Below are 26681 nucleotides of genomic sequence, written 5' to 3' on the forward strand. Positions count from 1 at the left end.
GAGGCTGACTACGCAAAGGACAAGGACAGACCACACATGACAGCAAGGTCTGACCCACATGAGAAGTCCAGGAAGACCAACCACAACCTCTGCAGAAATCGGCCCAGAGGGTCAGGCCGTGGCCAGGACCACCTGCTTCTCTATTTTTGTTCCCAACCCAGGACCGCCCAGAGAAAGCCAAGTAGCCCCCAAGCCACTCCCACGGGCCGCCAGGCTGGTTAGCTACGTGCATCTCCCCCAGGGCTGGCAGCCTCTGATGGGAACACAGCTAAGCTTCCTTTCTCTTTCAGCTTTACTGAGATGCAATTCACATACCATCAATTTCACTCCTTTAAAATGTACAGTTCAGGGGTTTTTATATGCTCGCAGAGCTGTGCCACCATCAGCACCACCTAATTTCACATTTCCACACCCCAAGGAGAGACCCCGCAGGTACACAATTAGTACTCACTCCCTCCGCCCCCCGCCCCCCCACCCCACCCCCCGCAGCCCCAGGCAACCGCTAATCTGCTTTCTATCTGTGCATTGGCCCGTTCTGGACATTTCCCCAAAACGGACATTTCCCATAAACAGAAATATAACACGTGGCCTTCTGTGACTGGTTTCTTTCACTCAGCCTCATGGTTTCAGGGTCACCCACATTGTAGCCTGTGTCAGTGCTTCCTTCCTCTTCACGGTTCAATGGTACTTCACGGTAGGGCTACTCTATATTTTGTGTATCTATTCAGCCGTCAGTGGGCATGTGCGTTGTTTCCACCCGTTAGCTGTCGTGAACAGTGCTGGACACATTTTTGAGAGGATGTACGGTTTCGTTTCTCTTGGGAATGTACCTAAGAGGCATTGCCGGGTGATGTGATAACTCCATTTAGCATTTTGAGGAACTGCCAGCACGTCCTCCAAAATGATTGCATCACTTTACATTCCCACCAGCAATGTTTGAGGGCTCCAGCCTCTCCACATGCTTCTAAACACTTGTTATTTTCTGTCTCTTTTGTGATAGCCATCCTAGTGGGTGTGAAGTGATCACTTATGGTGGTTTTGATTTGCATTTTTCCCTGATGATTAGTGATGTTGAGATCTTTCCATGTGCTTATTGGCTAACATCTATCTTCTTTGGAAACTGTTTATTCGGGGACTTCCCTGGCAGTCCAATGGTTAGGGCTCTGCGCTTTCACTGCCGAGCGCGTGGGTTTGATCCCTGGTCGCGGAACTAAGATCCTGCAAGCCGCCGGCCGAAAAAAAAAAAAAAGAAGAAAAATGTTGATTCAGATCCCGTGTCCATTTTTAAGTTGGGTTGTTCGCCTTTTTGTTGCTGTTAAGAGCTCTTTACGTGCTCTGGATCCTAGTGTCTTATCAGATATCTGATTTGTAAATATTGTCTCCCATTTCATGGGCTGTCTCTCCACTTTCTTGCTGATATCTGTTTTGTTTAAGGGGGCAGCAGATCATGCTCAGAGACTGAGATTGTCTTTGCCAATACTTTATTTAACACAGCTTCACGGCGGGAGTTATAATAACATCACAAGCATACAGGATAATGTCTCTTAATAAGCCAATACAGAAATAACATACTCCAAACAAATGATAGATTAATTACCCCTTTGTTCCAGCCAAGGGGAAGTATAAGGAAGAAAGTCCACATTCAGTTGAGATGTACCTTTTGTACAAAGTTTTGGTTTCTCGGGGGAGCGGATGTCCCGCTGCCCGCGCAAAAATAAAAGTCCCTCGTTGCTAGAGCGCGTTGCTAGGGAACCACGGTGCTGGTGTTGGCCGGCTGGCTGATCTCCTTGGAGAGAAGGCTGCACCGTTTGTCACCACTGCCCATAAAGGAATCACCTTTACCAGGGCGGGAGCTAATGCCCCAAGGGCTTCGGAGAGCTAGATCAGCAGTCTCGCCCGGTCCTCACGGACTCTTGGTATTTACAGCCCTAATGTCCGGCACCAGAGCTGCTTTTTCACACGGTTCTTACTGATAAGCCCCCAGGGAGCCCTGAGCTGCTGAGCTCCAATAATAACATAACATCCTGACACGGTTCATTCTTATATCAAAACAACTTTACTTCTATTTTGTTTGTTTTGTCTTTAATTCTAATTTTATACTGGAGTATAGTTCATTCACAGTGTTGTGTTAGTTTCAGGCGTACAGCAAAGTGATTCGATGATACGTACACGTATATCTATTCTTTTTCAGATTATTTTCCCATATAGGTTATTACAGCGTATTGAGCAGAGTTCCCTGTGCTATACGGTAGATCCTTGTTGATTCTCTATCTTATATATAGTAGTGTGTATATGTTCATCCCAACCTCCTAATTTATCCCTCCTCCCCAAAACAACTTTACTTCTAAAAACAACTTCTATTTTCTGTCTTTGCCATAATCAAGTGGATTAAAACAACCTCACTTAAATCATCAAGTGGATTTGAAATCATATCAATCAATACACAATATCCTTTGACACACGAAAGTTTAAAATTTGACCAAGTCCAATTTACCTATGTTTTCCTTTTTCTTTCTTTTTTTTTTTTTTTTTGGCCGAGCTGTGTGGCTTGTGGGATCTCTTAGTTCCCTGACCAGGGATTGAACTTGGGCCACTGCAGTGAAAGCACCGAGTCCTAACCACTGGACCACCAGGGATTTCCCTACTTATTTTTTTCTTATTTCGCTTGTGCTCTGGGAGTTGTATATAAGAAACCATTGTCTAACACAAGGTCACGAAGGTTTATGTCTTTCTCTAAGAGTTTTATAGTTTCAGCTCTTACATTGAGGTCCACGATCCGTTTTGAGTTAACGTTTGTGTACAGCGTGAGGTAGGGCCCCAACATCATTCTTTCGCCTGTGGATATCCAGCTGCCCCAGCACCAGTTGTTGAAAAGACTGTTCTTTTCCTCATCGAATTGTCTCGGTGTCCTTGTGGCAACCCACCATGAACGTGAGGGTTTATTTCTGGACTCTCGATTCTATTCCACTGATCTGTTCGTCTGTCCTTAACGCCAGTGCCACACTGCCTTGATCTCTGTAGTTTTGCAGTAAGTTTGAATGGGGAAGTGTGAATCCAACAACTTTCCTCTTATTTTTCCAGTTTCTTCTGGCTATTCTGGGGCCCTTGCATTCCCATATGAATTTTAGGATCAGATTGTAAAAAGCCAGCTGGGATTTTGATAGGGATTTCGTCGAAGCTTTAGATCAGTTTGGGGGAGTATTGGCACCATAAACATATTAAGTCTTCTGATCCATGAACACCAGTTATCTTTTCACTTAGTTAGATGTTCTTTAATTCCTTCTGACAACGTTTTGTAGTTTTCCGTGTACGAGTCTTACGCTTCTTTCGCTCCATGTATTCCTAGGTATTTTGTTCGTTTGCTGCTGTTACACGTGGGATTGTCATCATAATTCCACGTTTGGATTGCTCATGGCTAGGTATGGAAATAAAATTGATTTTTGTATATTGATCTTGTATTCTGCCAATTGTTGAACACGCTTATTAGCTTTAATTTTGTGTGTGTGGCTCTCTTAGGATCTTCCATACACAACATCATGTCATCTGCAAATAGAGGTGGTTCAATACTTCATTTCTAATATGGGTGCCTTTTTACTCCTTCTTCTTGCCTCAATGCTCTGGCCAGAACCTCCGGGACAATGTTGAGTAGAAGTGGCAGGAGTATGCAGCAACATGGATGGACCGAGAGATGATCATACTGAGTGAAGTAAGTCAGAAAGAGAAAGACAAATAGCATATGATAGCACTTATATGTGGAATCTAAAATAGGACACAAATGAACTTATCTATGAAACAGAAACAGACTCAAGGACACAGAGAACAGAATAGACTTATGGTTGCCAAGGGGGAGGTAGAGTGGGGGAGGGATGGATTGGGAGTTTGGGATTTTATTTATTTATTTATTTATTTATTTATTTATTTCTTTATTTGGGCTGCGCCAGGTCTTAGTTGTGGCATGTGGGATCTTCAGTTGCAGCATGCAGACTTCTTAGTTGCGGCATGCATGCGGGATCTAGTTCCCCCACCAGGAATCGAACCCGGGTCCCCTGCAGCGGGAGCACGGAGTCTTACCCACTGGACCGCCAGGGAAGTCGGGAGTTTGGGATTACACATGCAAACTATTATATATAGAATGGACAAACAACAAGGTCCTACTGTATAGCCCAGGGAACTATATTCAATACTCTGTGATGAGCCATAATGGGAAAGAATATGAAAAGAATATATATGTATAACTGAGTCACTTTGCTGTACAGCAGAAATCAACACAAAGATAGTGGCAGGATGTGGGGTCCTTGTCTCGTTCCTGACCTTAGGCGGGATGCTCTCAGACTTTTATCACTAGGTGTGAGGTCAGCTGTGGGTATTTGTAGACGCCCCTTATTGGATGGAGGACATTCCCTTCTATTTTGAGTGTGCGGAGTGTTTTCACCATGAAAGAATATTGGGTTTGTTTCTGTTTGTTTGTTTGTTTGTTTTTGCAGTACGTGGGCCTCTCACTGCTGTGGCCTCTCCCGTTGCGGAGCACAGGCTCCGGACGCGCAGGCTCAGCGGCCATGGCTCACGGGCCCAGCCACTCCGCGGCATGTGGGATCTTCCCGGACCGGGGCACGAACCCGTGTCCCCTGCATCGGCAGGCGGACTCTCAACCACTGCGCCACCAGGGAAACCCGAATACTGGGTTTTGTTAGATGCTCTTCCTACATCCGTTGAGATGATCACATAATTTCTGTCCTTTATTCTATTGATATGGTGTAGTACATTTTTCAGATGTTAAACTCCTCCTTTTTTTTGTTTTTTTTCCAACATAAACCTGTCTCCCTTGGGGGCGGCCTTCGAGTCCCTGCCAAATGCAGCGAGGGCGGCTGATTCCCTTGTAGGTAGCAGGCTCTGCAGATACAGCCGGTTTGTCTCATTTAGGTGGTCTTTGGTTATTTCCACAGGAAATGAAGGCAAAGAGGCGGGGTTCAGTGATTCACCGACTCCCCCCCGACAGACCATGTGCCCCAGGAGAGCAGTGAGTCACCAGCTATGGGCAGAGAAGCCTCTCCACCAGACAAGCTGAAAGGAGGCCCTGGCCTCCTGCCTCCCATGGGCCAGGCCTTGCTCACGTGCCTGGGCCTGTGGTCATGTTCCATTGCAGACAGGGACACGGTGGAACCAGCCCGAAGTCACTGGGAGGGGAAGACTCAGGCCAAACCCAGCTGGGCAGCAAAGCCTGCTGGTCCTGCCGAGCTGCCAGCTGTATCCCCATCAGCTCCCCTTCCTAGGGCAGCCAGGGCTGCAGGGCAAGGGAAGCACAGGGACGGGGTGTCCCATCCCAGGCATAGCAAGCTCTGCCTCGCCTCCCTCATTCTCTAACGCAGCCCCTCTGGGAGCTTGTCCATGCGTCCTGGAGCTGGGATGGAAAGCGTTGCAGTCCAGCCAACACCGGGAGCCTTCCCCAGGACATCCCCGCGGGGCGCTCCCTGCCCCCGATCACACTGGCACACACATCATGTCACCGCTCCCTGGGATACGTACTGTTGTGTCAACATGACCGGCCCCAGGCACCCAGGCGGGACATTACTTCTGGGGGAGTCTGGGGGGGTGTTTCCAGGTGAGATCAGCATTGAATTGCGGACGCAGGAGAGCAGGTGGGAGGGCACCATCTGGTCCCCGAGGCCTGAACAGAACACAAGGCAGGGGAGGGAGAACGTGCCCTTTTCTGGCCCCACCCCTTGAGCTGGGACAGCTCCCGTCACCTCCTCCTGCCCTTAGACTGGGGTTTACACCATCCGCTCCCCTGGCTCCCAGGCCTCCAGACTCAGACTGGACGACATCACCAAACTGGCCTTCCTGGGCCGCCAGTGTGCAGACGGCAGGTCATTCCCAGCCCCCATAACCACGCGAGCTACCTCACAGGGGCAAGGCCTGAGGCTCCCCTGTGGAATACCCCCAGTCACTCCCACTGGGGCCAGAATCCAGTGCAGCTCCACTCTGACCTTCAGGCCCAAGAGCCAGCCCACCTGGCCCCTGACCTCACCGCTGGCCCCAACCTCAGACCTCAAGCCCAGCCCTTCGCACATCCTCTGCGCCCACCCCACCAGCTTCCTTTCCACTCCTCCAAGCTACCCCTCTGCCTGGAAAGCTCCCCCCATCACCCCTCAGGGTTGGCTCCGTGGCTGATTCCTTCCAGGACCCACGGGGAGGAGTGCCACCCCCCACCTGTCACACATCCTCAGAACTCCTCCCCCTTTGCAGCACTGACATGATCATCGTGGGGTGACATCTGTCACCCTCACCAGGGCCGAAGGTCCTCAAGCGAAGGGGTCCTGGCTGTCCAGCTCCTCACAGCGAGCGCCTGGAATAGGCCTGGCACACGGCTGGCACCCACTAAATGCAGGACTGAAGCAGAGAGAACAGAACAAGCTGGCCAGGCGCGACCCACTTTGGGGGATGGCGGGCCGAAGACGCAGGTGCGTGGTTTTGCCGCTCCCTGGGGGGGGGCTCTCTGCCCCCCTCTTCCCCAGAGGGCCCAGGGAAGGGACAGCCCACACCTTTGGCAGGAAATGTCCCTATCACTGTGGGCAGCAGGGAGCTGATGGGAGGGCAGGGCACCTAGACAAGCGATTCTTCACACTGAAGACCTGTTCTACCTCCTCTTCGACAGAAAGAATCTGGCAGACCCCCAAAGTTGGTACCTCTGTTGTAACATCCCTTCGACACCCACAAACCCCACAGTTGCGCTTGTGGCTCTTACATACGCGTGAAGCCAAAACAAACTTTACAATAAGTCACCAAGGAAACTACAAAACTACCAGAGTCCCGATGAGTACGACCGCACCGCTCCGGCCGCCCACTGCTACTGAAATTCAAACCACTGTACAGTGAGCAAAATGAAAACTTCAGTCCCCAGCGGTGGCGCTGGCCACCTTGCAAGTGGTCAGTAGTCACTCGTGCTGGGGTTACTGCAGACGCAGAGCTCTCATCTCTCCAGCTGCATACAATGAAAACTTCAGTCCCCAGCAGTGGCGCTGGCCACCTTGCAAGTGGTCAGTAGTCACTCGTGCCAGGGTTACTGCAGACGCAGAGCTCTCATCTCTCCAGCTGCACGTCACCTTGCTGTCACCTGGGGAGAAGGCTTGATGACTCGCCTCTCTGCCTCCTTAGCCCTCTGCCTCCTTAGCAGGAGTGTGGGGCCGGCCCCCTGCGGTACTGGCGCCACCAGGCTGTGCCTGAAATACACAGCACCTGGAGGTTCCATAAGCGGCTTGGGCCTCTTGGACACAACCCTGGTCTGGGGGACACCCTGTCTGTGACCTTTCCAGCACAGACTCTTCCAACAGCCCTCAGGGACTCCCCCTTCCACGGGACAAGGGCTTGGCGGCCTAGGCTCGCCTTCCGGGACCTTCAGGCCAGGGCCGCATCAACCGCCACCCGGGTTCCTATCCCGGGAGCGCTGTGAACCAAGCGCGCTGCTATCTCGGCAGAGCTGGCGCCCATGCATCACCTCCTCCGCGGGGCCTGCTACCATAGTCCCAGGCGCCTGAGGGAGGAGGGGAAGCAGTTTTCCCCGCCTGCAGGCCTGTCCTCCGGCGCGGCCCCTTAGGGGAATCCGAGCGCGCCTGCAGCCCAGGGACGCGTGCCGCGCCTGGCACTCTGTGCCCAGGCCCCGGGGTCCTGACTGCACCAGGTCTGACACCCCGATGTGTGTGAGCGAGGGGGGAAGGGACGTGCGTCCCGCCCCCCGGGGGCTGGGCTGGGGGCTGCGGCTGCTGCCTCTCCGCGCTCGGGCGGCAGGGTCGGGGGCGGGGCCTCGGGGGCGTGGCCTCTGCGCCCTATAAGTGACGGAGTGGGGCGCGCGCCCGGCCAGAAAGCGAGCGCGCAACGGTGGCAAAGACACAGGCGTGCTTCTCGGCCCGGCCTCCAGCGCCCTTCTTGCCCCCCGTCCGCGCGTCCCAGCCGCCCGCCAGGCCACCGGCTGCCGATCAGGCGCCCAGGCCCCGCGCCCGCCGCCCAGGACCGGCCCGCGCCCCGCAGGCCGCCCGCCGCCCGCGCCGCCATGGGGGTGGAGGGCTGCACCAAGTGCATCAAGTACCTGCTCTTCGTCTTCAATTTCGTCTTCTGGGTGAGCCCGGAGCCGCGGGTGGGAGGGCGCTCCCCGAGCCTGGCAGGCCGCGCCCCGCTAGGCCCTGCCAAGGGGGCGCAACCGGGCCGCCAAGTTGCAGGGCCACCTGTGTGCGCCGAGCGCGTGGTGGGGGGTCCTAGGCCGGTGGGTCGCAGCGGTGGGGCTCGTCTGGAGCCGCCGTGCACCTCGAGGGTGGGGCGGGGGGCTCCAAGACGGGTTTCGGGCCTCTGCGCGTCGGGACCCCAGAGCCCCGCGGCCGGGCCGGGCCGTTTGGGGACCTGGGGTCTGTTCCCGGTTGGTGATGGTGGTGGTGCGGTGGGTGCGCGCTCCGAACCCAGTACCCGGCCACTGCTTCAGCCCTCCTGGCCGCTGTTTCTGGGACCACCCTGCTTCGCGGGGACTGAGGGGCTCGAGGGCGGGGCTCCAGACGCCCCGCCCCCATGAGCTCATCGGGCCACCGCCCCTAGATGGGCGGCCCAGTGCGGTGGCGGGGGCGGGGGGGCGGGGTGCGCGCACTCTGCCAGAGTCTTGGGGACCGTCCACCCCATCCTGGGCCCAGTCCAGTTCACCCTCCTGCCTGCTGTCGCCACCCTGAGGGTCGTATGGGGGTCCGGGCCGGGGCGAAGCGCAGAGAGGAAGCGCCCTGGGCCCCGGGTGGCCCGCGTGCTGGGGTGCCTCCCCCCTGGAGCCCCCAGCTTGTGGAGCCCCATCTTCCTCCCCTCCTCACCCAGCCTGACCTTCCAGCCCGTCCTCCCCCTGGGGCGCCGTGGAGGCTGTGAGGGGCAAGGGGCTGGGCGGGTGTTCTGAGTTGGCACAGGCAGGGAGCCTGGAGACCTGGGGTTTCCGAGCCCCAGGGGTGCCGGGGCTGGGTGGATGTCCAGGTCTGGGCTTGGGAGGCCGCTTTGGAAAGAGGAGCCCGCGGGTTGGGCGTCTCAGGGTGCGGGAGGGTCTCCTGGGGTCTGTGGGCTGCTGGCCTGAGTTGTGTTTCCTCCTCAGTCTTCACTGCTGGCCTGTGACTGATGAAGCTGTGGCTTTTGTTTCCATTTCCTGTCAGTGTTGGAATTAGGGGGTGGAGCTCTCCTTCTGGCCCGGAGGGACCAGGAATGGTTGTCGGGAGCCCCTCTCACAGCTGTGTCCTGTGTCCCCTGCGGTCCCCTGGGCAGAGTGACTCGGGCCCCCTCCTGGCCCCTTCTTGCTTCTCCACCACCCCTTGTCACGGAGGACCAGGACAACGTCGGGTGGGTGCTTTCTTAAGTTGACACTGGGAGGGTAAACTTTTAAAATGGCTCCTGGAGAAGTGTGTGGGCCTGGGGACATCTGTTTGCCATCTGGACGGCCAAGGGTCCCAGGGTGGACCTCGGGGCACTGAGGTATTTGGGGTGGGGAGTGCAGGGACTGGACACGGAGTGGAGGTGTCACATCCTCCCTGCAGGGGCACTGGTGGGGGTCCTGTAGCCAGCAGCCTCTGCCCTGGGGGTGGGACTGGTTAGGCCATCAGGATGGGCCAGGGTGGGCCGGGCAGCCTTTGCTGAAGGGGTGGTCTTGGCAAGGGGTGTCACCGGGACACCCCTCTGCCAGCCCCTGAGCCTGTCTGTACCCGCAGAGCCTGGGAGGGCCCTGGTGGGAGGGGGAGGGGGGCGGAGGAAGGGGACTTAGCAGGAGTGGATTCTTGCCTTTGGACTGAGTGTAGGGGCGAGGTGAGTCCCTCCCACCTGCACAGCATGAGCGGTCTCCAGGGCAGGCTCCCCCACCCCACCCCCAGCTCAGCCTGGGTACCTCTGGTAATTTCCCAGGCAGCAGGGGTGGAGGCCTGACACATCCCCACCCCCACCCTGGGCCACTTTGTGTTCGGGCTTAAGGAATTGTTTCTGAGGCCTCTCCCCTTCCCTCCCTCCCTGGGCATGCCCAGCAGGCCAGAGGAGCATTTGCTTCCAGGGGCAGCAAGGCCCCACGCACCCACGCTGGGCTGCCCCCTGTGGTGGGATGCCAGGCTGAGCCAGGCGGGTGGGGGGGGGCGCTCTCTGTGCATCTCCTCCCCCAGCATCGCTTGGCCGAGAGCATGGTGCCGGGGTTTGGACCTCAGTGGAGTCTCCACCCTGCTGCTGTGGTCCTCGGCTTCCTCCCTGCTGAAGCGGGGGGTCCTTCCCCTGGGGTTGTTGTCGGATTAGTTCAGGAAATGGGTGTTGGGCATGGTGGCTGGTAGGGAAGACCGCATTCCTTGGCCAGTGTAGGCAGTGACACCTGGGAGGTCCCCCGCAGGATCCAGTGGGTGAGGGAGGGCTCCTGGTGCCCAGCCCCACCCACTCACCGTGCACCTGGCCACAGTGCAGTAAGGGGGCGCTGGGGGTGGGAGCTGGGTCAGGAGGTTGAGGACGGGGGTCTGGATTTGGATCTGGGCTTTTTTTTTTTTTTTTGGTTTGTTGGGTCTTCATTGCCGTGCACAGGCTTTCTCTGGTTGCGGTGCACGGGCTTCTCATTGCAGTGGCTTCTCTTGTCGTGAAGCACGGGCTCTAGGCTTGCGGGCTTCAGTAGTTGTGGCTCGCGGGCTCAGTAGTTGTGGCTCACGGGCTCTAGAGCGCAGGCTCAGTAGTTGTGGCACACGGGCTTAGTTGCTCCGTAGCACGTGGGATCTTCCCGGACCAGGACTCGAACCCGTGTCCCCTGCATTGGCGGGCGGATTCTCAACCACTGCGCCACCAGGATCTGGGCAGGAGCCAGTCCCTGGATCTGGGCACTTTTTAAAGTTTCATTTCAGAGAGTAAAGCCTTCCCCCGTGGGCGGCAGCGTCAGAGGCAGGCTGGCATGCTGTTTGAGAAGGAGCCAGTCACCGTGCACACCCACACACACCAGCACACACACTTGCTGTCCCACCTCTCGGCGCCAGACCCCGGGGCCCAGGCTGTGTGCACTCAGCACACCTGACCCCAGCCTGCTTTGGGGGCCCCTGGCCAGCCGGGCCCGGAGGTGTGAGGTGGGGACATGGCAGGAAGAGCAGCGGCCCGGCCCGAGCTGGGGAGACTGTGCAGATGCTCCCCCGAGGGCATGGAATTCCCGCGGGTGGGGTGGGCCCGGGAGCTTCCCGGCGAGGTGACTGGGGCTCGGCCCTGCTGCCGGAGCAGCTCAGGATGAGCAGAGGCGCCTGCCCCTGCTTCCCTGCTCACCCCACTCGAGTGGGCGATCTGGGGCGACCTGGGGCGGGCGCACGCCCCGTGTGAGCCCTGCTCGCCTCATCTGTGAAATGGGTGTGATCACAGCCTCTCCTCTGCAGGGGCAGCAGCAGTGGCCCCCCCGGGACTGGCGGCTCCTCCAGCCGGATGCAGTCAGGGCTTCCTTCCAGAGGTAGCAGGGGCCGTTCGGCCAGACCTGGCTGGGAGTGGGGCTGATGGGAAGCCCTGCTAACTGGCTTTAAATTCTTGCTTCCGGACAGCACAAGGCTGCCTGTCACTTAGTGGTGCTGTCGCCTTCCTTCTCGGAGAGGGGATGTGACCCAGGCGGGCTCTGGCTGGGGGCAGGGATTTCCTGTTCCTGGTTTCAGTGGGAGGGCAGGTGAGCTCCCCTGGTGCCCCCCGGGCATCTGGCTGCCACGCTCTGGGGAAACGGCCGTTGGGCCAGGGCCTGCTGAGAAGAGGAAATTTGTGGTCTGTGCCCAGGACGGGCTGGCCCCAGGGAGAGTGTCTGGGCATTACGGGGTGCAGAGCTGCAGCCAGAGGCGGGGAGCCTGGGACCCTGGCCGGCTCGGCTCCAGTGCCCATGCGGTGCCCACCCTGTGGGGTTCCCTCCCCCACCCCCACCCCCAGCTCAGTGTGCCTCCAGAAATTGAGTTCACCCCCAATCCCTAACTCATACTGCTTCCAAGTCCAGACAGGGAGATGGGCCCCCAAAGCGCCCCCCTCGCGTATAATCTACCCCCCCACCCCCCGCCTTCATTTCAGCGCCTGAAATCCCATGACAGGGAAGAGCCATGAAAATCAATAAGGCGTAGAGTCCGGACACCCGTGGGAGGGGCAGACGCCACCTTTGCACTTGTGCAGCGCTTTGGAGAGGGCCCCAGGTAGGGGTGGGGGAGAAATGCGGGGACCCTGGCTCTGCCCGCCCCCCGAGACGCAGGCCGGGCCCGCAGCCAGGGCTGGGGGTTTCGCCTTGGAGGCAGCACGGCCCCGTGCCGGGGCTCCTCGCGCTGCGTGGAGCACCAAGCTCACGTCGAATCGGCCCTTTCCAGGTGTCCGGCAGGTGTGGTGTGACCCGCCTCTGGACTTCGGTGCCCCTCCCCCGCCCCCACACTTTGTACCGGCCTAAGTGCTGCTTCACGCAAGACCACCTGGGGCTCTAGGTGGGCCCCCAGGTGCTGGGGGAATCCCCACAGGCGGGCAGGGGTCCTGGCCCCAGGGGTGGCCGATCAGCTGGCAGTAGGTCTCCCTTCGCTGGCCGGCCAGCAGCGCGTGGTCGCAGGGGTGCCTGTTGGTGCGTAGCCGCCCTCCCTGGGCTCGAGGGCTGCGGGGCTCGGCGGGCAGGGAGGCACCTTAGCGCTGGCGCTCGGTGCGTGGTGGGGGAGGGGGCTGAGGGCAGGGTGGTCGAGAGCCCGGTCATGGGGGTCCGAATGCCACAGAGGCCTGGGGAGCGGGCAGCCCCCTTGCCCCCTTCTTTGAAGCCACGCCCCTTCTAACTTTGGAAGGTTAGTGCTCTCCCTGCCCGCAATTACTGGGGTAACAGGATGATTGTGGAGAAGGTGAAGGACGGGAAGCTGGGACCGTGCGGAGTGCGGGGCTGGGCGGCCCCCTGGCATCCCCGAGCCGTCCCACGGGAGTCTTCTGTTCCAACTCCCACACGCAGGCCGGCCTGGGTCATAACTCTCCCTCGGGGAATGTCTAATGGCGCCCTGTAACCCGCCTTACCTGTCACGTCACCTGCAGCTGGGTGTTGAGTCTGGTACCCAGCAGCCGGCTCCTGGCGGGGATGTGGAGGTCAGGCCGTGACTCCGGGGCTGCAGGGGAACAGAAGGGAGGGCCTCGGGCCGCCCGCCTTCCTGGTCTCCAGCCCCAGGTGCTGGGAGGCCTGAGCCCCAGAGCTTGATGGCATTGGTCTCGGGGGTGCTCGGCGGGTTTGGGAAGCACCCTGTGCGGTCCTGCCCGCCCCCGGAGCTCACGGGGAGTCTCGTCTCACACGGGCCAGGCCCTCTCTGCTCCCCATCCCAGGGGCTCGGCCACCCGCCTGCTGGACGGACAGTCTTCCCCTCTGTCCCCGAGATAACGGCTCGGACGCACACGAAGTCCCACTCCCCTGTGCCAGGCGGGCACTGGGCTGGAGCCATGCCCTTTGCCTCCAGCTGGCCCACTGGAGCGATAAGGAGACCGAGGTCCCGAGTGCCCACACGAGGAAGTGGTGGAGGCAGACTGGAAACCAGGGCCGGTCCTTCAACCACTGTGGTTTGTGGCCTGCACAGCTCCAGGCAGGGGCCAGGGAATCGCTAAGGGTGGGGGGCTGTGCCTGGGGCTGTGCGGGGAGCACGTGGCGGCCAGAGAACCCGGCCTGCCCCGGGGCCCCTCCACTCACCTCTGGCCCCTGCCTGGGCCCACCCACCTCCTGTCTTCCGACCAGTGTTTCCCCAGCCTACCCAGACCCTCCTTGTCTGATGTGTGCGCCCCGCTGCAGCCCCTCGAGTGCCCTTTGCCGGCAGGTGGCTGGGACGTCTGTGTCCACACGCCCCTCGCTGCAGGGGCTGAGGGGACACAGGGACATCCCACAGGAGGGGCCCTTTCAGCCAGTGGGGTGGGTGTGGGGCCGGGGAGCAGGCTGCTTCCCGGCCTCCCCGCCTGCAGTGGGTGGTAGGTAGGCTCGGGGACGGGCCCAGGAAGCAGGCAGGCCCTGCGGGTTCCCAAGGCGCACTCCGCTGTGCCCAGAGAGGTGGCAGGGTGTCCTCGGGGGCCCGCACTCCCCTCCCGGCGACAAGGGGCTCCTGCATCCCGCAGCTGGCGGGGCCCAGGAGGGCCAGTGTCCTCTTCCGCCCCTGTGGCTATTCTTAGAGGCCAGTCCAGGCGGCTTCCTGACGTCGAGGGGCCTGGTGGGTAGTTTCCGCTTCCTGGCTGAGGCGAGGGTCCCTGCTCCTCTCTCTGTACTTCCTTCCCGCCTTGAGCTGGGTGGCTGTGTTCCCGGAGGACACAACAGGGCCGTAGGGTCGCTGCCCACCCCCGAGGAAGGCTGAGTCGGGCCCCGCGTCACCCTGTTCTCATGGTGGGTGGAGATGGAGGGTCAGCCTCCAGGGACCCAGGTCCCCGCCCAGCCCAAGGGTGGTGCCCTTTGCCCCCACTGACCCTCCACATCCCATCCTCAAAGGGTCTTTGCTGCACCTCTTTCCTCTGACTTATCCCGGTGTCTGCAAGGGTGTTTCCTGCCTGTGGCCTTCACTGCTCTCCTGGGGAGGGTCTCCAGGCCCCCAGGACCTCCTGGTTGCCAAGCTGCATGGGCACTTCGTGGCACACCTTCCCAGCAAGAGTGTGCACCCCTTGCGGTGGCGGGTTAGGGAGCAGAGCGGCTCAGAGCCAAGGCCCTTCCCGGGTCACGACGGAGCTGCCCCTTCTGTCATCTGTCTCTGAGAGCGTCAGAGCTGCTAAGTAAGGGAGCACGTTGATGCGTGGGTGTCCCTGTCACTCCTGGAATACGTGGGCAGGACTTGGGGTGACCACTGGGCCAGCACATGTGGGTGGGGAGGGATGGAAGACAGATCCCAGCTCAGCTCCCACCCAGGGCCTGGCAGGAGCCGGGGCGCGGGGTGGGCGGGGGGAAGGTTGCCCCAGGCCTGCCCGGGCAGCACCCACTCCTACGCCCTTTCAGCTGCTTCTTGGAAATGCAGACAGGCCGGGCAGGAACCCAGTGTACTTGGCAGCCCCCTTCCCCCCCCTTTTAGTTGACGCTATTATTTATTAATTCTCAGAAAGGAGGAAGAAAGAAACAGAAACTGCATCTTTCGTAGGATTACAGACAGTCCGTGCCATCCCCTGGTGTGGAACCCTTCAGTAATCCCAACAGGTTAGGGGCTCCTTCCTGAGCTGCTCGCCAGCCCCACCCAAGCAGGAGCATCTCAGGACGCAGGAGCATCTCAGGACGCGGGAGCACCTCAGGATGCAGGAGCAGGTGGCAGCGGCACTTCCGCCAGGCCAGCTAGCAGGAGAGGGGGAGGGGGAGAGTGGAGATGTGTCAGACTCTGCCACTGAGCAGCCTGCCTGGAAACTGCTGAGGGTCTCACGGTAACCACCCGCGCTGTCGAACGCTGTGCACAGTGGCATCATCTGAGCGCCCTGCGTAGGTCAGCTTGTGTACTTTTATTTTATTTTTATTTTTTGAATTTTATTTTTTATACAGCAGGTTCTTATTAGTTATCTGTTTTATACACATCAGTGTATACATGTCAATCCCAATCTCCAAATTCATTCCCCCACCCCCTGCCGCTTTCCCCCCTTGGTGTCCATACGTTTGTTCTCTACGTCTGTGTCTCTATTTCTGCCTTGCAAACCCTTTCATCTGTACCATTTTTCTAGGTTCCACATATATGTGTTATATACGATATTTGTTTTTTTCTTTCGGATTTACTTCACTCTGTATGACAGTCTCTAGATCCATCCACGTCTCTGCAAATGACCCAATTTCGTTCCCTTTTATGGCTGAGTAATACTCCATTGTATATATGGACCACATCTTTTCAGCTTGTGTACTTTCAGTTCCTCATCACACACACAAGGATATTGGAGGCACAAAGGTGCCGAGACGGTCCTGAGATGACCCAGTAGCCAGAGGCTCTGAGGGCCCTTGGCTGCCACATTCTGATTCCCACCCAGTGTGAGGACTAAGTGCTCTGCATTAAGTCTGGACTCCGTTTTGTAGCGGGCATAAGTGTTCCTTCGTTTATCCAGTCCCTTTTTTGACCCTAAAACCTCAGTCTTGTGGACAAGACTTCAGCGTTTCCAGATGCTGTTGGCAGCTGGAAGCCTGGGGGTCCTCACCTTGGCGGACGGTTGGCATGAAGACAGCAGGCTGGATCCTTTGAGACCAGAAGAAACATTTACCCCTAAAGCCTTTGCTGCTTGGAAGTTCAGTGGACGGGGATTTGGGTGTGTGGGGTTTTTTAAACAGCTTTGTTTGACATAGCGTCAACTGCACGTTTAAAACGTACAACGTGGTAGGTTTTGACGTCAGGAGGCACCTGTGAGACCTAGAGGGTGGCCCACCAGGAGAGTGAATGTATCCATCACCCGCAGAGGTGTCCCCAGGGCCTTGGGGTCCCTCCTCCCCATCCCAGGCCACCCGCCGGCCTGTCGTCCGTGCCCGTGATCGGCATTTCCTGTACTTTTTATGTGGACGGAATCGGAAGGTGGTGGTTTTCCTCTTGGTCTGGGACGGCGGGGATATCTGGAGATTCACCCTGGTGGTTGTGTCAGGAGTTCCAGGAGTTTCTTCCCTTCCCCTGCTGGTGGGCATCCACCCACTCACCGCTTGAAGGGCACCGGGTTGTCCCCGGTTTGGGGGTGTTACCAGGAAAGCTGCTAGCACGTTTGTGTGGGCACGAGCTTCCACCCCCTGGGGCAGTGCTGGGGGTGCAGGGGCTGGGCGCGAGGCGGGTGGAGGGGAGGTGGGGTCCTCGTCCTGTGTCCCCGCTGCTCCCCACCCTCGCCGGGGGGTCTCCTCACTTCAGCCCATCCCATAGGTGCTTGGGGGTGTCTCACTGTGGTTTAATTTGCGTCTCCCTGCGACCAATGACTCTGCGTCTTTCCATGCGTTTATGTGCTGTGCACGTGTCTTCTTTGGCGAAGGGTCCAATTTTTTTTTCTTTTGCCCGTTTTTTAAAAATCGGTTGTTTGTTTTCTTGTCATTAGAGTATTGCAAGTTCTTTATAGATTTTGGATACGGGTCCTTTGTTAGCCATTTGCAAGCCCCAGTCCATGGGTTCTCTTTTGAAGAGCAGGCTTCTTTCAGACGTCTGCCGCTTCTGGGACCCCTGCCCTGCCCTGGGCACCCCCTCCCTGCAGAGGCACGGGTCCACCCCACCCTCTGCCTTTTCTCATGGACTGGGTGGGGGGATTCGGGGGGGATTCGCAGTGCTGCCTTTCCCCTTCCTCTGTAGGTGACCTTAGGTGAATGCCCATCCCAGCTCCCGAAACTGGGAGTGGCCACTGCCACCATTGCCTTCATCCAGGCCCACCCCAGCGGGTCTGTGCGGGGCCTGGAATGACTGAGGACCAGCTGAGGAGGGTACACTTAAGCGCCAGGCTCTCCCCTGCCTGGAGGCGGGACTGCCTTCCCTGTTCACCCTTCAGGAGGTGGGCTGGAGCCCCAGGGGAGTCTGGAGGCTGCTGTCCCCCCTCTGCCCCTGTCCCCCGCACATCCTGGGGTCTGCAGTGGAAAGCCCTTCCCGAGACAGGAGAGATGGGGACTTTGCCTGCCACCCCACGGTTAGCATCTGGGTGCTGGGATAAGCATTACCCTCACAGCATTTGTTAGGACCAAGTGCCCTAGATGGGCTTGTCCCCTTGGCTTCTGGGGTGAGGGGCTGCATGGGGAAGATGGGAGTGGTCCCAGCCCAGCCAGGGGGGCGGGAGGTGCACTCCACGCTCAGCTCTCCTTACCGACGGGGCTACTGAGGCTGAGTCAGGGCTTGGGGCCAGGCCTCTGTGACTGCAAAGGAGGCCCAGGACAGGGCTCCCCCTGCCCCACCCCCTCCGTCCTGGAACGTCTCACAAAGCGGTCTCTGGACCACAGTTTCAAAACAGAATAAGTGGCGGTTTCTAGCCAGAGTTACCACGGCAACCCTCAGCCTCACCACCCCTGCCCGCCTGCCCAGGAGCTGCAGAGGGCAGCCAGAGGAGCGGGACTCCCTCTGGAGCCTACCTGCCCCATCCCCGCCCTCCCCCTCCCCCGTCCCCGCCCTCCCCCCCATCCCCATCCTCCCCCTCCCCCTGCCCCTTCCCCGGGCCCTCCCACCCGCTTGTGGGTGTGACAGACACCAGGAGCAGCCATGGGACGCGGGGAGTTCGGCACTGCCCTTCCAGTGGTGTGCAGGGGGGGCCCGGGGGCCCCGGAGGGACCCTGTCGGTCCCGCTGCATGTGCTCGGGGAAGGGGGAGAGCAGGTGTGTTGCCCTGGGTGTGGGGAGTGGAGTCCCTAGTTGAACGTTTGGAAGAGGGGGTCAGAGAGGGTGCCGTCCCGCCCTTGGGGGGGCGGTGTTGACAGCACCACCTTCGGGGTCAGCCCGGCTGCTGCCGGGCGCCAGCGGTCCCCAGCGGTTCCCACCAGCCTCATCGTCCACGGAGCCCAGCGTAGGAGGGCCTGGGCTGGGGCCGCAGGGCTCCTGGCCTCCCCGTCCCCCATCAGCGCCCTAGCGTCACCTGCCTGGAGATCCCTGGAGATCCCTGGAGATGCTTGGGGCTTTCCGTGGGGCAGCCCCTGGTGCTGGGGCTTCGAGTCTCACACGCTCTGCTGAGCCTGTCTCGGGGCCGCGCTCCCTGGCCAGGGCCTTGGGGACAGGCACTGGGCCAGCCAGGTGGTCTTCTTGGGGTCCGCTTTTCGGTTTCTCTTCCTCATTGGACACGTAGCTGACGGTCTGTGTCGGAGCTGGTGCTTGTAGCTCCGGGGACAGTTACTGCCTCGGGGAGCAGCCCAGGGAGGAGGCTGGGGTGCGGGGGCCAGCTTGCCTGGGTGGGTCAGATGCTCAGGCGTGGGCCTGCCGGGCCCGGTCTGGGCTCACCCTCAAGGACAGACCCCACCTAGCCCTGAGCCACCGTGCTCGCAGGGGCATGAGTCAGCTGGAAGCCCGCGCCCCCCGTGCCGGGCTCTGAGCGGAGCCCCCTCTCCTGCCGCCGCTCAGCGCAGCCTCCGCCCTGCGGTCTCTCTGGCGGGCACCGCGGGCTCCCTTGCTCTCCCGGCAGTTTGCCGTCTCCGTGATGGCAGGGAGTTACCCACAAAGCCCCGGCCCTGTGGCTTCCCGGCTGCCACCGGCCCCAGTAGCCTCTGCCATCCACACCAGGGCCCCCGGGGCCTCGAGTGCCCACCCCCTCCTCAAAGAAGTACTTGTCTGTCTGAATGCAGATTAACCAGGTGTCCATCTTATCTGGTAACCTGTCTGGGAGTCTCACTCCAGTGGTGCTGGCGGGAGGGTTGGGGACCAGCCACATGGTCCCCCATGCCCAGGTCCCCCGGGGCATCTTGACAACCAAGGCAGCAAATCAGACATTTGGAGCCAGCAGCAGCCCAGACCCCAGGGGCTAGTGAGTCCTGCCTGGAGGGAAGCCCTTCACGCAGACCCAGTGGACAGGAGGGTTCGGCACCCTCCCCTGTGTGTGTGTGTGGTGTGGTGGATTCACGCTCACCGCTGCGGGGCTCCGGGCCACGAGTGACACCATGCCCTGCTCTTTCCGCAGCTGGCTGGAGGTGTGATCCTAGGCGTGGCCCTGTGGCTTCGCCATGACCCTCAGACCACCAACCTCCTCTACCTGGAGCTCGGAGACAGGCCTGCACCCAACACCTTCTACGTAGGTAAGTGGCAGAGGGCGGGCTGAGGACCCCGGCTAGCTCTGGGCTGGGGGCCGGCAGGAACGGGCCACTGGGGTGTGTGATCATAAGCTCAGTAAGGCCTCAGACAGGCTGTCGGGGAGGGCTTCCAAGGAGGGCTTCCAGGAGGAAGCAGGGGCTGAGCCAGCTCAGCGGGGCTGGCTTCTTGCTGGGGCAGGGAGGAGGCCAGCCAGGAAGGGCTCTTCCGGCCAGAGGGTGAGACGGAGCCAGAGAGCAGGTGGGGTTATGTCAGCCTGGGGGCCTTGAGGGTCCCCTCTGGAGTTGGTGCAGTGCCTGCCTGGGCGGGGGGTGCTCCCAGGGAGAGCTGGAACTGGGGGCGGGGTGTGTGTGTGTGGCTTTTTGGGACCCCACCCGATCACCTTGGGGGGGGGGGGCAGAGCAGGAGAGCAGCAGCTGGGTGGGGCGGGGGCAGAGGGGTGTTCGGCAGGCCCGGCACAGGGGCGCTGCTGGGCAGCACAGAGGTCCCTTCCAGTGGGGGACCAGGAGTGGCGTGGCGCTCAGACTGGGCCGCGCCTGCCCCCTTCCCCTGCGCTCTCCTGTGTCATATGGTGGGTGTTTCGGGGAGGCTTCCTGGGAGGGTGGGGCTGGAGCCCAGAGCCCCCAGGAAGGAGACTCGGGGCCTGCATGACTCAGCCCTGCAGCCACACCTATAGCCGCAGGTTAGGCTGAGAGTCTGCCTCCTGGGCGCCCGTGGTGGCCCCTTCGGGGCATCCGTCAGGCTGGCGGTGGGGGGCTTGGGCCAGCGGCCCCCGGGGTGGGGGTGGGAGTGCCGGAGGAGCGACGGAGGGGTGGGAGGGGAGAAGGGGTGCCCCCCGCCTCCTGCTGGGCCCCCTCCCCCATCAGGGAAGGTGGGGTCTGGCCCTTGTGGAGCTGTGGGAGTGTTTGTTGAGATGCTTCTGTCCTTTAAAGGACTGGCTCCTGGGCCGGCCCCTCTCGCTCCCACAGGCGAGCAGCAGGGCAGGGAACCTTCAGGGCTCAGGGCGCCCTGAGGGGCCAGCAGCCACCCAGGGTCACATGCTTGACCCTCGGTGGGAGTGGCCCACACACTCACCTCCCGCCCCGGGGCCGTGGGGGGTGCCTGCCCCCTCCCTGCCCGTGGCCCTCTGGGCCATAGCTGGGAGGGCTGGGTTCCGGGGGCCATGGATGGGGGGCGGAGACCGGAGCCTGGGGTTCTGGCGGCGGGGCTCCCGGGGCCAGCCGTCCCGGGGAGGGTCCCGAGCCCTCTTCCGCAGGTTCCTGGGCTCCCCCCGCGCTGTGGGGCCCCTCACAGGTTTGAGTCTCAGGAGCAGAGGGTGAGTCTGCCTCCCGAGAGGGCACAAGGGGTCCGTGACCCGGGGCCCCCGCACACGCACCAGGCCCCCTCAGAAGCAAGGCAGTCAGCGGGGCCCACACGTCTGAGGACGCGGGAGTGTCCTCTGGGCCCTCGAGTCTGAGGATGCAGGAGTGTCCTCTGGGCCCTCGAGGGGTGTTTCTCTCCTGCGGGGCTCCTCCCAGGCCTCTCCTTTCCCTCTCAGAGCCGCCGCAGGGGTCTGAGCTAGCCTGTGGCCGGGCCTTCTGTCCCAATGTGGGCAGGGCTGCTGCCATCTCTCCGTCCCCCTCTCTGGGACCTTGGGTGCAGTGGGCATGGGCTCTGCCGGTGGCAGAGTTGAACTGGCCCCAGGGCGAGCAGTCTGGGAAGGGGTCCCTCCCAAATTGCTGGGGCCGGGGCCGCCAGCCTCGTGGCTGGGGCAGCTCCTGCTGTCAGCCCAGCGTCCGGCCCAGGAGGCAGGAGAGGAGCTGAAAGGTCCCCTGCTTCAGGCCAGGATGGGGCAAGAGCGGCAACGGGCTGCAGGCTTGGGTTAGGGACACAGTCCAGGCCGGCGCGCAGACGTCTGGGGGGACCTTGGCGGGAGAATGGAGGCGGCGGGGCTGTGCTCAGGCTCTGGCGGGGAAGGGGTCCCACGGGAGAGGCTCGTCGAGGGCAAGGCTGGCGTTGGAGCAGATGTCCCCCCGGTCCACTCACTGGGGGCCGCACGTCACCTGGGGCCTGACCCTGGCTTCTCCTGGCTCTGGAGAATCCTGCCCTTGGGGAAGCAGTGTTAGCTGCGGGACCACCCGGCAGGCTGGGTGCCAGGCCCTGGACCTTCTGCTGTGTCCCCATGGGCGGGGGCCTCTCAGAGCCCCTCTGGCCACAGAGTTCCTGCCCACCCAGGGCCGGCCTTCCGGAGCCTCTTGCTGGCTCTGATGCAGACTGGGCCTGCCAGGGAGCTGGGGGAGCAGACGTGGGCCCTGACAAGAGCTGTCTGTCCAGTGCCAGGCAGCGGGGGAGGGTGAGCTGGGCTGGCTTAGCACCCCCAGGCAATTCTGCAGGGCCCAGGGGAGTCCCGGACCTCACTGGCCAGAACCAGGCCGAGGGCTCTAGGTGGAAACCCGGCACCGTGGGGGGCTTGGGGCTGGGCCTGGGGGGGGGGTCAGGTACCGCCTCTGGGTCTCCCAGCCTCTCGCAGGACCCTCCAGAGCCCGGAACGCCAAGGTGCCCCTCCCTGGCGCCCTATGCCATCTCGCTGAACCTCAGGTAGTGATGTGGGGATGGGGGTCTCAGGACCTGAGCAGAGGACACCTGGCTCAAGGGTGCTGTGCCCGAGTGAGGAGCCCCCGAGGGCATGCCTGGCGGGAGGCTCCGTCTGTCCAGAGGGGAGGCCCCGGGCGTTTTCTGAGCCCAGCAGTGGGTCCTGGCCCCCAGGCTCCTTCTCCAAAGCCTGGCCAGGCAGGGGCGACAGGCCCTTGGCACCGGAGCCCTGGGACCCATTGTCCTAGCACTGTGCAGGGGGCTTGGGCTGCCTGCCCGCCGCGTAACCATGGTGACTGGGGGGTGGGCCCAGGTCTGCTGGTAGGACTAGGGTTGTGGGAGGTCCTTGGAGAGACGTGGTCTGCGTTTCAAGGGGCATGGGCCCCGCCTGGGTGAACTGTGGACGCAGAGAAGGGCCGCATGACCAGCAGTGGGTGCTGGGCAGGCCAGGGGGGCAGACTGACCCCGTGTACCATCCTTGAGCTGTCCCAGCCGCCAGGCCTCTGCGTCCAGCAGGCTCCAGCCCCCGGGGTCAGGGCCTCAGAAGCCGGGTAGAGCCCCCTCCTCTGAGCAGAGCAGCCAGACTCGAGCCCCCGTCTGAGAGGGCACAAGTGAAGTGGAGTTGCCAGACCCCTGGGTTCACCTCCACCCCACCCCACGGGCCAGTAGCTGGGTCCTCTGCGCCAAGACGGGGGTGGTCCTCCACAATGCCCCCAAATCCCGGAGACTGCGGGAACCAGAGAGCGTCCGGGTTGTGGCGTTGCACTGAGTTCTCTGAACACTCACCACGGGCCGTTCGGTCCTGGCCTCGGCAACGCCGGTCTCCACCCACGTCACAGAGGAGGAAACTGAGGCCTGGAGAGGGGCCCACAAGGCCCCGCCGGGCTGCCAAGCCCTTGCAGCTCCTCTCCAAGCCTCCGGGCATCTGCTGTCTTCCCAGCAGGGCGGGCGTCAGCGCCTCGTGGCCCCTCCGGAGGCCTGGGCAGTGGGGTGTGTGTACGCAGCCGGGGAGGAGGGCTTCCGGGGGCATCTGTCCTGCCTCTTTGGGGTGTCAGGGCGCTGAGGACAGCCGTCTCTCCCCTGCAGGCATCTACATTCTCATTGCCGTGGGTGCTGTGATGATGTTTGTCGGGTTCCTGGGCTGCTACGGAGCCATCCAGGAGTCCCAGTGCTTGCTGGGGACGGTAAGGCCCTGGGCCGGGGCCAGGCTGAGGGTGAGGGCTGCGGGGCCGGCCGGGGGCAGAACCGGGGGCAGAACTGGGAGCTCCGGTGGAGACAGAACGCCTTCAATCCCCGACGTGGAGCCTGGTGCCCGCCCTGGCCAGTCTGACCCTGCGGACCTCCCCCAGAATGCCAGCTCTCCGGTTTCCCCAATCGGGTCTCAAATCCCTCCGAGGTGGACTGCCGTTACGTCTAGTTCTTTGTCTAGTTCCTACTGAGTTCCAAAGTTGCGTTTTCTCTTTCTTCCTTAAAAAAAGCCACAGATATAACAGGGAGTGAGTCCCAGTCCCAGAGCCAGCCTCAGGTGCCCCTAGGCATGTCACCCACCAAAGGGAAGTGGAGGCCTGGCTGTGCTGCCCAGGGCCTGGCGTCTGGGAGACGTGGGCTGCAGGAGGCTGTGCCTGTGTCTCCGGTGGGCGAGCCCAGGCACACCACGGTGACACCCTTCCCGTGGGCTTTGCCTCCCTGCCCTTTCCGACCCGCCCAGAAGCAACCATGTCCTCCCCTCCCACACCCACCCCATCCTGTGGAGCCTGGTCCCTCGGGGTTGATGAGAACATTGGCATCTCGCTGCCGGGCCGAGTCCTAGATTCTGCTTCTCGGCCCCACGCCTCTCATCCCGTCGGGTCCTGGGTGGGCGGATACCACCGGCCACCCCGCGCATGCCGGCCGGTCACTGGGGCCTCAGGAAGGCCCGGGCCCTCTCTGGCCGGCTCTGACCTGCCCTCTCCGCCATCCCCTCCCCTTTTCAGTTCTTCACCTGCCTGGTGATCCTCTTCGCCTGTGAAGTGGCCGCTGGCATCTGGGGTTTTGTCAACAAGGACCAGGTGAGGCAGCGTCCGTGGGGAGGGGCAGGGGGGCTGCTGGTGGGGAGGGGGAAGGGGTCGGACTGCAGGGTGCTTTGGGAGGGCTCTTCCCGGTAGGAAGCCCACAGAGGGCTTTCTGGAAGAGGCAGCATGGCGACCGAGTGGAAGGCAGGGTCACCTTCTCTAGGGCTCAGTGGCGGGCAGGTCTGTCCTGGGAGTGATACCCTCCGGGAGAGCCAGGTGAGGGCACGTCTCGGGGGGGCAGTCCTGCTGTGCTGTGACCGCCTCCCTCCCCAGATCGCCAAGGACGTGAAGCAGTTCTACGACCAGGCCTTACAGCAGGCCATAATGGACGACGACGCCAACAATGCGAAGGCTGTGGTGAAGACCTTCCACGAGACGGTACGGGGGGCCGGGGGGAGGTGGGGAGGGCGTCCAGAGGGGCCGGCGGACCGGGGGAGAGGCGGGGGCCGGGGAGGGCATCCAGAGGGGCCGGGGGACTGGGGGAGAGGCAGGGGCCGGGGAGGGTGTCCAGAGGGGCCGGCGGACCAGGGGAGAGGCAGGGGCCGGGGAGGGCATCCAGAGGGGCCGGGGAGGGTGTCCAGAGGGGCCGGCGGACCAGGGGAGAGGCAGGGGCTGGGGAGGGCGTCCAGGGGCCTGGGGTTTTGTCCTCTCAGTGAGACCTCAGCCTGGAGCGGGAGGGGCATTGGAACCTGGGGAGATTCTGAGGGACCTGGGGGTCCCTGGTGGGAACTAGATGAGCCAAGGCAGATGGGGTGCAGGGGTCTCTGCGCAGCACAGCTAAGTGGGAGGAGGGGCGGAGTGGGCCCCCTGGGCTCCGTTCTCCCCCTGGAGGGGACCCGCCCAGCTCCCCGCCCCCACGCCTGGCCGGCGCAGCTCCCGGGGCCTCTGTAGCCTGTGGGCCACGTGTCCAGGGCTGACGCCGGGCGCCCTCCATCTCTGCAGCTTAACTGCTGTGGCTCCAACGCGCTGACCACAGTGACCACCTCTGTGTTCAAGCACAGCCTGTGTCCCTCGAGCGGCAACGTCATCAGTAACTTGCTAAAGGTGTGTGGTGATGGATGGGGCCTCCCAGGGTGGGGCGGGGCCTGCCTGCTCCCCCATTTGGCTGCCACCCCTGGTGGGTCCTGGGCGGTGGCTGGCCCTCTCGGGGCTCCTGCTGGCAAGGGCAAGGACACGGCCATACTGGGCAGTGCTGTGGCTGGAGTTGGGGCTGCTCTGCCTGGGGGCCGAGGCCAAATTTTTGCTGCCGGCCGGCCCATGGGGAGGCGAGTCTCTGGCCCAGGCTCCCGATGGGGGAGCCCTCTGAACCTGGCATGGAGGCGCCCTGACCTCCCGGGTCAGCCCCGTCGTGGTGGTGCTTCCCAATCTCGAGTGCAAGAGGGCGCACACGGCACACTTGCCATTTCCGTGTTTGAGGTAAAAGCTGGCAGAGACTAGGCCCTGTTCACGCCTCTGCCGAGGGGTCCTGGGGGGCAGGGCTGTGCCCCTCTGTGCTCCTGCTGCAATGACCCTGGGCCACGGCCTCGCGGGGGGCTGAGGACGGGCACCTCTGAACGCTGTCTGGCCGCCCCCGCAGGAGGACTGCCACGGGAAGATCGACGAGCTCTTCTCGGGGAAGCTGTACCTCATCGGCATCGCCGCCATCGTGGTGGCTGTGATCATGGTGAGTGGGACGGGCCGGGCATCTGCCAGGGTCCCCCCACGGGTCTCCGGGCGCTGACCCACCTGCCCGCCCCCACCCCCTTCTCCCAGATCTTCGAGATGATCCTGAGCATGGTGCTTTGCTGTGGCATCCGGAGCAGCTCGGTGTACTGAGGCCGAGGCCGCAGGGAGGGCCGCTGAGCGACCCGGACACTTCTGAGAAGGGGCCGTCACCACCTGTGTATATAACCTCCTGGTATCACTGCTACACTTATCAGCCTTTTCACTTTTGAGGTTTTGTTCTTGTCCTGAAGTTCCCTGTTGCTTTCGGGGCTGATGTCACCTGTAGGTGGCATGTGAGTGGCCTTGGGGACTGCAGGGCAGGGGCCCCCTCTGCTTTTGGGGCTGCTCGGGGGTTCTGCTTGCTCAGCCGGGCCTCTCCTTGGGGCCACGAAGGGCCGTCCGGCCAAGCTGCACCCTCCTACCTACCTGTCCCCACGGGTGGCACACGCTCAGCCTTTTTTAATCCTTGTTCCTTTCCGGCCACCTGTCTCTAGAGCCGGGTCCACGAGCAGCCTTATGCCTTCAACGCACCTCTCCTTTCTAACGCGTCACCTTCGATTGTAATTACATCCTGAAAGTCATTCAATAAAGAAGGAAAAATCAGGCATGCTACCACGATGTCCGGCCCCTTCCTGTGCTCATGGTGTCTGAGACCCAGGGGCAGCCCGAGGAGCCTGGCGCAGGCGGTGCTCAGCTCTTTGGACCTCGCTGGG

General features: G+C 61.4%; 1 protein-coding gene across 1 annotated transcript; it reads left to right on the plus strand.

Annotated features, from left to right (window-relative positions):
• Positions 1-7857: 7857 nt before the first annotated feature.
• Positions 7858-26580, plus strand: CD81 (CD81 molecule). Its single transcript, XM_030833146.3, has 8 exons — positions 7858-8110; positions 19515-19629; positions 23300-23397; positions 24187-24261; positions 24538-24642; positions 25207-25308; positions 25841-25927; positions 26017-26580. Exons 1-8 carry the CDS (start codon positions 8045-8047, stop codon positions 26077-26079), a joined length of 711 nt encoding a protein of 236 aa, XP_030689006.1. The 5' UTR covers positions 7858-8044; the 3' UTR covers positions 26080-26580.
• Positions 26581-26681: the final 101 nt, after the last annotated feature.

Source organism: Globicephala melas, chromosome 8, assembly GCF_963455315.2.
Source record: "Globicephala melas chromosome 8, mGloMel1.2, whole genome shotgun sequence".
NCBI classification, from domain to species: domain Eukaryota; kingdom Metazoa; phylum Chordata; class Mammalia; order Artiodactyla; family Delphinidae; genus Globicephala; species Globicephala melas.

Excerpts from the sequence above, each read along its gene's own strand:
- CD81 (XM_030833146.3), top strand. The coding sequence starts at position 8,045 with ATGGGGGTGGAGGGCTGCACCAAGTGCATCAAGTACCTGCTCTTCGTC. Across the intron at positions 23,398-24,186 it reads CCCAGTGCTTGCTGGGGACG|TTCTTCACCTGCCTGGTGAT; the intron begins GTAAGGCCCTGG and ends TCCCCTTTTCAG. Across the intron at positions 24,643-25,206 it reads TGAAGACCTTCCACGAGACG|CTTAACTGCTGTGGCTCCAA; the intron begins GTACGGGGGGCC and ends CCATCTCTGCAG.